This window comes from Cannabis sativa, unplaced genomic scaffold, assembly GCF_029168945.1.
Source record: "Cannabis sativa cultivar Pink pepper isolate KNU-18-1 unplaced genomic scaffold, ASM2916894v1 Contig2, whole genome shotgun sequence".
NCBI classification, from domain to species: Eukaryota; Viridiplantae; Streptophyta; class Magnoliopsida; order Rosales; family Cannabaceae; genus Cannabis; species Cannabis sativa.
In genome coordinates this window covers 427,709-438,431 of record NW_026870038.1, presented here as the reverse complement: position 1 = coordinate 438,431, position 10,723 = coordinate 427,709, and the positions used below count along the sequence as shown (strand labels likewise).

At 28.1% G+C, this 10,723-nt stretch overlaps 1 protein-coding gene across 1 annotated transcript; it reads left to right on the top strand.

The window, feature by feature from the left end:
• The first annotated feature begins 5,052 nt into the window (after positions 1-5,052).
• On the top strand, positions 5,053-6,456 carry LOC115723998 (uncharacterized). The gene has a single exon (XM_030653454.2). The coding sequence runs from the start codon at positions 5,053-5,055 to the stop codon at positions 6,454-6,456; it is 1,404 nt and encodes a 467-aa protein (XP_030509314.2).
• Positions 6,457-10,723: the final 4,267 nt, after the last annotated feature.

The following is a 10,723-nucleotide window of genomic DNA, read 5'->3' as shown; positions in this document are numbered from 1 at the left end:
TTCAATTCAGCCTTTTATGTTTAATAAATTTGGAATATAGTATATATATGTATTTTGATTGGGTATTACACCTAAATGGGTATTATTGAGAAAATTTGAGATTTTATATAATTAATTTTTCTTTCTAATTAAAAAAATATATTTTTTTACATTATATAAGTTGAGGTTGTTCCATTGCATAAAGAAAATTATACGACAAAAAAAAAGATAAGAAAAAAAGTTGAGTTTCACTTAGATATTTTTTATATAAACATATTTTTGTATAGTATAAAAGAGATATTTTTTGATATTTTTTTTAATTAATTAGCTAAATTAAACATAGAAATTCGAATTTTCTTTTATTATTTGCAATTGAATCAAAATCTAATAATTTAATATTTTTAAAATTAATATTTCTACTTAAATTTTGTTAGTAACCTAAGAAGTGTTTTATATATTATATTACATATAAATTTGAGAGTTAATGCTATAAATTTAAGAGTTATATAAATATATAAATATATTTTGTGTAATTTTTTTTTTTAAAAAAATCATATATATACCGTATTAATTCTGAAATTTAGTGGCCTATAATTAAAAAAATTATTTTTGGGCTCTTACTCAAAAAAATATAGTATTTTTTAAAATTAATAAAAAAAAAATATGTATTTTTAAAAGAATTTTTTTTAAAAAAATTTCTAAACTAAATGTATTCTAAACACAGGTCTAACCTACTTATATCTTATCATATATATATATATTATATATAACTTTATTGTAAAAGAGTAAAAATAAGTAGGCTAATAATTTAGGGACCACTATTGCACAATATATATCATCGATATAATAATATATAATAATTATATAGCTTAGTGATTAATAAGGATATATGGTCTAACTCGTCTTAATTAACTCATGACGAAGAAAAAGTAAGTGTTAGTTGACATGTTCTAATTATATATATTATGTATATATATATATATAAATAATATTGAACGAATTGTTCATATTTTTTAATATTGATAAAGTTGTAATGATATACGTCTTTATAAGATTAATATTATTACTATAAATTAATTATATACATATTCAAATTAACCAAAATGTATATACCATCACATTCACATATATAGAAGCCATATTTAATTATAAATGACAATTTAGATCACATAATAATTTAATTACATAATGAATTAATACTACTTATTATATACACTTAATAAATTATTAAAAAATATTATTTATAGAAAGATATTAATTAAATAAACATATAATAAACTCATAAAAAAAACATAAATTACCATGCAGCTTTATTAATAACTTTAATATATATGGAAATGGAAGCAACTTGGTCGGTTGGTGTGTCTTTTTTAGCTTTTCATACATAAAACTCCACATTTATAATTTTAATTTGTAGCTAATATAACTATCATATATTTTAATTTTTATATATACTTAATTTTCTTATTTTATTTTGGTGGCAAATTTTTTTTTTAAGCTTTTCTCTTCTTTGCAAGTTGGACATACATATTAATTGGATGACCACTGTATACACATGTGTATTTATAACAGTAAAGTCGATATAGTAGTAATTCAATTAATATTTAACGCTAATATTTAACTAACACCTCAAATTTACGAAAAAAAATAAACTTAAAAAAATTAAGTTTATAAAAATTAAAATATAAGAAAATTTCATGTAAATATTCCTCATATATATAAAATAAATATAATGTGTCATTATTATATTACCGCTGCATATTCAATTTTTTTTGAAAGAAATATGCAATTTAAAATTAAACTTTTATTTAATATCAACATCTTGTTAATTAGTGATTGTATGCGATAAATCTTAACTACAATATTTCAACATTGTAAAAATCTTAAATAACTAAATATTTATAGGTCTCTCCAATATTTAAAATAATAAAAAAAAACCATATATATATATACAATTTATATGATTCCATATTTTTTCATCCATTCTTTATTTTTAGTTTCTGGATTTTTTTTTTTCATCATAGATTTAGATTAATTATTATACAAATATAAGTGATGATATGTAAATATGTAAATATATATATATTATATTTGGAGGTATAGTAGTTGGAAACTTTTAATGTTTGGCACCTCATCTAAATTATTTAAAGTTGTTTACCTTATATATATTCTTTTACTTTGTCTTCGCACATTCCACCTGCTACCCACTACCATATTCACTACTTACTATATTTATATATATATATTATATATATATATTCATGAGCATGCACAAATTTAATTATTTTTTTTTAAAAAAAAAAATATTCTATATATATAAGGTAGTCGAAGATTATATATATATAACCAAGTCGCCTTTGTTCTATCAAAAAAAAAAAAAAAAGAAAAAAAAAGTCGCTTAAGCTTGACGTTTATATAGTGCATTTACATATACATCTAATATTAATTTTTCTATATATACAAAAATTATATATATTAGTGTTTATATGCCAATGTTTATCAAAATAAAATAATATATATCATATATATATGTAAAATATTTATGACAATGCCAGATAATATGTATGCTAGCACAGCATGTATATATCTATATTACTATCCAATCAACAAGTATATCATTATATAGGAATAGGACCTTATCTCTGTTATATAATTATGCAATATATACATGTATATATATAAGCATATTACTATAAGTAATAAGTAGCAATATATATATATCATCATATGGACTACATATTAAGGATCATCAAGTATGAAATTAATGTACACACAAATATGTATGACTATATAATATACACTATATATGATCATGATCTTATGTATATCGAAATATCTGCAGTAATTAACTATATGTTATATATATACATGTATGTATATATCCCATAAACTAAATATATAGAGAAAATTAATAGTGAATTAATTAAAAGGAAATGAACAGGATATTTATAAAGAAGAAAAGAAAGAAAGATTTGGAAAAGATATCTCTTTTTGTAAAGATGAAAAATAAAAATAAAGAGTGACAAAAATAGAATCAACTTCATCACAAGGGAATATAATTTAAGATCAAATCTAATTCTTTCTCTCCACAATTAACACATATTCATATCCATACATATATGTCTTCCACTACAAGTTTATGTGTGTATATATATATATATCATATATTGATCAGTGTAGGTATAATAAACATCTAATAAATTAAAATTATTATTAAAGAATATTTGGTAAAGCTGATGATCAGAGAAATGCAGATTTACAGCTTTTGCACATGGTTTCCCACTATATATATACATGCTTAATTATAATAAATATTTAATTAATTGGAAGAAGAGAAGATGATATATGAATTAGTAGAAAACAAAAAACAAATCCCTATCATAATTAAAATAATAAATCTAATTGTATTTACAGTTATAGTTTTACCATATTGAAGATCGAATTAATATATATATAGCCCTAGCTATATACCTATATATATATAACATGAGAAGAAAGTATAGAATATATATATACCAGTACTGCAAAAAACAGCAATATATTTGCCCTATATATATATGGTGAAAAGATCATGATCATCATATATATATGATTACAGAAATATCTTCAGTGATATATATATATAGATAGAAATAGAATATAATCCTTCAGAAAGGGGCTAACCTATTAGAGCTATTTATATATGTATATATATAAATATATATTATATAAGGGTTTTGTTTTGTTAATTTCTTCCTAAATAATTCAATACTAGCTATATGATCAGATCAGTTATATCACATATAAATTAATAAGAAATAAATTAATAATTTCATATATATATATATAATCATCAACATCGATCTAAGATCTCACCCATGATCCAATTAATAGCTTATTATATATCAATTAATTCATCGATTTGAGATATGAGCTAGAAAATTAACTTGATAAATATAAATATAAATATATATATACCTAAAAACTCACCTGATCGATGAAGTGATGATCTATATATATATATTTATATATGATCGAAGCAGTAGCTGAGGGGAATGAAGCCTGGTCCGAAGACACTAATTATAACCATATATATATAAATGTATATAGATATAGATATATAGTATTAGGGTGAAATTGGTGACCTCGTGCCAGACAAACATTCCCCTCAAAAGAAGCTTCCCCTGTGCCCTAGCTAATAACTACTCATCCGCCATTCAAATTAACCTACCCTATCTATATATACAGATATATATATATATATATATAGCTAGGGTTTGGTCTTTTCCAATGGATCTTCAATTTTCATGGGTTTTCTCATATAAATATATATATATTCTTCTTTCATGGAAATTATTAATAGGCACCACCATAATCAACATAATCATTTGGTTTCACAACAACAAAAAAAGAAAAAGATAAAAATTAAAAATTAAAAATAAAATAAAGGGTAAGAGAAAGAAAGAGAAAGAGAGAGAGAGAGAGAGAGATTAAAGGTCATGTAGTAGTTAGATTACTATAGTAGTGTGTTAGTGTTAGTGTGAGTGGTTATATTTTTTTGGAAACAGCTGTAGGGTTTTGCTAATCAACACTTTCTCTCTCTATCTTTCACTTAAATATTTATAAACAAATTAATTATTTGGATCATTATGACTAATATATATAGTTATCAATTATCATGATTAATTTTGTTATTGTTTGTATAATTAAGTAATTATCAATATATAAGTTTGAAGTGAATGTGAGATTAATAATCATGCCAAATCTTTATATGCATATTAACTAGCTAGTTATGTAATAGTAATATTTTTTCTACTTTATTTTTTACTATAAAAAATATCACTTTTGTCAGCGTAATTTATTATTGTGCTGGTAAAAGTTATTTTACCAGCACATCTCGCAAAAAGGTCAAAATTTTACCAGTACATTTATGTGCTAAAAAAAGTCAGTTTTGCCAGCATTTTTCATTTTACGCTCACAAAAATTCTAATACCAGCGTTAATTTGCCAACACATCAAAAGTAGATTCTGTTTTACCAGCGCAATAAAAAAACTTTTACAAGAGTAAAAATGTACTGGTAAAAGTAACATTGCTATGAAAGCTAAGTACTACCCCAAAGAGAGTTTTTGGAGCGTGTCCGGAAAGAATTCTGATAGTTTTGTTTGGAGGGGAATTTTGAATGCTCGATCTTGTGTAACTGAAGGGGCTTGCTCAGTTATTGTAACCGGTGAAAGTATTGATGTTTGGTGGCAACCTTGGATCCCGTGGTTGGAATATGCTGAATGTCGAGCGCTTATGGTAACAATCAGAGGAAGGGCGCCTTATTTACGCAGTGTGGCGGACTTAATGTACCGTAACACTAGAAGCTGGAATCATGGCTTTTTGTGTTTTCTCTTTGGCAATGATCTTGGAACTAAGATTGGAGGAATCCAAATAGCGAAGAACGGAGTAGAGGATTTTATTGTATGGAAGAACTCAAATTCGGGCCAATTCTCTGTCAAGGGTGCGTATTGGGCTGCTCAAGTCGGCCGATTCAATGACACTAACAGGTTGTGGGGTTGGATTTGGAAGTCCAGCATTCATCCTCGCCTGAGCATGATGCTTTGGAGAGTTTGTGCAAATGTTCTTCCCACAACAAACATATTTAACTCTGCAGCATGTAAGTGTTTATTTTGTGACTCTGGCCCTGAGAATCCTTTTCATTTATTTGTTGAATGTCCCTTTGCTTTAGCTCTTTGGTTAAGTAGCCCTTTTCCTGTGCGATTGAACTTAGCCACGGCTGGAAGTATACCAGAGTTGTTGTGCAAGCTGTGTGAAGGAGTTAATGGCGATCTAAGGGGCCAAATGCTGGGTTGCTATGCCATCATTTTCGAGACCATTTGGAATATTAGAAACAGGATTGTACACCAGGGGGAGGCTGTTTGGAGCATTGATCAGGCAAGGAGGGCTATCACTAATCGTTTTCAAGAGCTCATTACGGCTAATCTTAAGACAGTTCAGAGTTCCATTACCCCCCCCCTGGTACCTGACGAATCTCTCAAGATTTTGTCAAAGAACTTAGTGGTCGTGGATGGATCCTACTCTGATGGTTGCTTTGGGTGTGCGGCTGTCTTTATGTGCCGTGACTCGGTTAATTGGAATTTCAACACGGCTGCTGGTTTATGTGGCAGTGCGCTTGCGGCTGAGATGGAAGCTGTGTCTCGTGGTGCGCAGTGGGCGATGAACGTTGGGTGGGATGACTTCACAATTGCCTCTAATTCTAAGATCCTTGTGGAAGCCATTGCCACCAAGAAATGTCCTGATTGGCAGCTCACTAGTGTTTTTTATTTACTGCTTCAACTTTTAGATTCTTGTTCTAAGTGCAATGTTGTTTTCATTAGAAGAAATGTTATTTCTTTCGTTGATGAACTTGCTAAGAGTGCTAGACACTCCAAGAGCGGTTCTTTGAACTGTGAAGGGGAGGGATTGCCCCCTGTGAATCCCAGTTTCTTTTGGTGATTTAATCGAACTGAGGTTTCTTTTTTTTTTTTTAAAAAAAAGTAACATTTCTTGTAGTTTTAATTGTTTTACAATAATAATTACAAACTAATAGGGTGCACATTCGGGTGAGTTTTCAGGTTTCGAGTTCGAATTTGGATTTTGGGTATAGCAAATTCAATTCTGAATTTGTCTATTTGTAGACAAGATTTGATTGAGTTCGTGTTTAGGTTTGACCGGGTGGGTAAGACAGGATTTTGGTGAGTATTTGGTGCGAATCGAGTTTGAGCTTCCAATATAACATTCACAATAACCCAATTTATGTTGGGTTTTGGGCGGGTCCAAGTGACACCCTGTACCGAAATTGTTATTTTTCCCAAACCCGAATCTAACCCAATTTGTAATCGAGTGTCACTTGAACCCGACCAATAATTTTTCAATCTCATTTTTTTAGGGTTTTTTGAGTTTGGGTGGGGCAGGTTTTGGGGTAGAAATGTTTAGCCCTAAAAACTCTCATTTTTATTTAGGGGTATTAATTTGTTGAATGTAACTATAAATTAAGAGACTTGGTTTATAATTATTGGATTGGTCAAAAAGCAATAAACTAAAGTTTTCACCTCAGAGTCAAAACTCTTGACCTATTGACTATTGTGTGATATTATAACACTTCTGGTGGGTCAAACAACCCGTCAAAGGGTTAATTGATTTACCAGCACAACTCTTTTTAATAAAATAAAATAAATAAATTAATAATTTTGTTCCACTTTTATATAACTTATCAGTCACCAACCCACTTATATTTAATTTTTATTAATTATTCTATAATGATTTAACTAGGAAAAGGGATATATATTTAACCAAAAATGTATAAATACAAGAATTTAGTATATAAGAAAAATAAATGGTATTTATGAAAATAAAATCCAATTTGTTGGTGCTTGTTTAATTAGTCATATATATGCCAAGCTTTTGATATTGACGGCCCAAGGCCCCAAATCTAACAGGCTGATTTCATGGGCCAAGTTTCGGCTGGAATAGCATAGTCCAATATATGTGTTATTCTTTTTTAGTTTAATTATCCAAACACTAAAAGGGGAAAAGGGGGTAAGTTGAAAAATAACCTTTTTATTAATCAATTAATCAAATTTATCTTTAATTTTATATTTATTTGAAACATACCTCTTTTTATATGTATTGTACCCAAAATACCCTAACATAAGAGAGTCACATGGAGAGTATCTTGAAGTGACAGGGGCAAAATTGGTACACTATTTAAAAAAAGAGGTAAAAGTGATAGACTTTAAAAAAGAGGGTAAAAATAAAAGAGGACAATATAAAAAGGGTATAGAGTATAATTTCCTCACACTAAAAATAAGTCAAAACTTATACTTATCTTATATTTTTAGCTATTAGTAAAAGTATAAGCTTAGCCAAACGAGACCACATAATTTCACCTAAGACCATCTATAACGGTTAAACTATTTTTGTGTACTTTTTTCTTAGTGCATAATCTATAGGGATATTAGCAGCAAAATCACTTAAATTTTACATTTCTTAACACTTAACCACAAAAATTGAAATTTTAACAGTAAAATCTATTGAACTCAAGTTCTGTTTTGTTATTCATTATAGAAAATCTCAGGTAAGTGCCACACGTTACGCGTGATATATTTTTAGTGGTCCTTATAACATTAATTATTTAAATATTATAAAAATAATTTAAAAACTATAAAAATAAATACATTATAAACAATAATACAATATATATTCTTTTTCATTTTTTTTCTTCTTCTTCTGTATTTCTCTCTCTAATTGTAAACTCTAATTAATTGCAGCATTTCCTTTCTCTCTCACTGTCACTCCCTTCTCTTCTTTACACTGATCTTGCTCGACCATGTACGTGGTAAGATCGACCGCCCGTTGCCGGCGTCGATGGTAAGGACCCTGAAACTGAACTCTTTGATTCCAAAAATCCAAGAACCTGACCCTTTCTCTCCTCCTCCCCAATAATCATTACCATTACCTCTAGGAGGACAGCCCAAGAAAATAAGGTTAATTGTACTTTGATCATAGAGAAGTTGAGATTAATTATCAATTATTCTCTTCTTAATTGGTTCAAACAATATTGTTGTTGATGAGTGAATATTTTTGAATTACTCATTCATAGATATCTAATAATAGGATCATAAATTCATAATTATAAGGTATCTAGTTAATCCTATATACTATTTTTTTTTCTCTTTTAGATGAATAATCCTACTATCTTTAAGCATGAGAGGCATATGTAGGAGTATGTTGGGGTATCAATTTAAGTCTCACATTGAAAGATTAAATAAAAATTGTCTTGAATATAAATATTCCACATACTCTATCAGTACGAGGTTATTTGGGAAGGTATCAAAAATAAATTCTCGAGTGTCTAGTTTCAAAGCAGACAATGTCATGCTAATGTGAGCTAGGGGTGAGCAATGATCGGTTTGGTTGGTTTTTTACACAAAAAAAAAATCTAAAATTTGGTTTTCAGTTTTCACGGTTATAATCCAAAAATCATCCAACCACAATATACATGTAAAAAAAAAAAAAAAACCAACCATTTTAATCCACGGTTTGGTCAGTTTAAACTGACCAAACCAAGCTTCATTTTCTTCTTTTAAAAAGTAAGTCTTTGAATTTAGTATAAATACCATTTTGGATCATGTGTTTTGTAAAAGTTATCAATTAGACCTTTTGTTTTGTTAAATGACAAAATGGATCGATCCTGTATTTTTCAAAATTGTACAAATAGGACCCTGACCTCAATTTTCAACAATTTTATTTTTTAATATAACCACCTTTAAGATAATTTTTAACACGAACAAAAATAGAAAATATAATCAATTTTGTCATAACATCTCTAGATCGGATTATTATTAAATTTTATTTTGACAAATAATTAGTTTAGGGTCCTATTTGTACAATTTTGAAAAATATAGGGTCTATTTTGTCATTTAACAAAATAGAGAGTTAAATTGATAACTTTTACAAAACACAGAGTCCAAATTGGTATTTACCCTTAAATTTGCTATAATTATTTGGAAATTAAAAAAAATTAGAGTATTGTATCAAATATCTTATTATTTAAGAACAAAAACTTTTCTTAGTTAAATAAATAATGTAAAATATTTTTTTTTTAAATTTGTTCTAATTATTTGTGCTACTAGCATAGTAATGAGTTATATTAAAAAACTCATATTATTTTTATGAATGTGTGTATGTAATACGTAAATATATTGAATTATAATAAAATAAAGCAATGGATAATTGAGACTTTAAATAAAAAATATAAGAAGTAAAACTGGTTTAATAAAATTGTATATTAAATACGTACAAAAATAATTATATTATATATGTATAGTGTATAATATATATGTTTGGTCGGTTCTCGGTTTAATCGGTCAGTTTGCCATTAACACTAAAACTGACCGTGCAAAGGCAGTTTTTTCGATGTTGGTTTTTTCGGTGTTCGGACGGTCGGTGTACTCAGTTTCTTGGATTTTTTGCTCACCCCTAATGTGAGCCAAAGGTTCAAGAGTTGGGAGAGTGGACTGCATTTGTGTTATGTGGGAGAAGCTCTGAATTTGATGACCTCACAATTGAAGATTTGTACGGTGCCAACTGCCATGTGTCGAAAGTCAATTTAATATTGTGGTGTCAGGTGACGTGTCCCGTTAGTGATTACAGTGGTACAAGATGGAAATTTTTGTTTAGTATGCCTTGTGTCAAAAGTCTTTCTAACGATAACGATGTTAAATGTCTGCCAACGAGTTCCATTGGTGATAGCAGCAAGCACAATATGATTTCGTTGGAGGGGAGGCCCCACCACTGGTACGTGGGTCTTGGTAATTTGAGGGGAAGATTGTTGAGGTATCAACCCTAAGTCTCACGTCTAAGATTAGGCAAGAATTACTTTCAATATAAGTGTTCTACCTACTCCATTAGTATGAGAAGATGTCAAAAATAATTTCGTGAGGGTGAATAATATTTTACATATAATTTTAAAAATTTTAAAAAATCCGGGGAGGCCATGACACTTCTACTTCCCCATCTGCTTATCTCTGTCACTAAATGTAGGAGTTATAAGGTAAGCTAGTGGCCCAACAAAAATGAAATAATAACCCGTATTAAACCACTTACATATGTACATGTTAAATTCTCTTTATATATAATGTGAATTTACATTTTTTTTTCTTATTTCACCATATGCATTATGCATACTTATTTGACCATATCAATGAAAAATTATTATAGT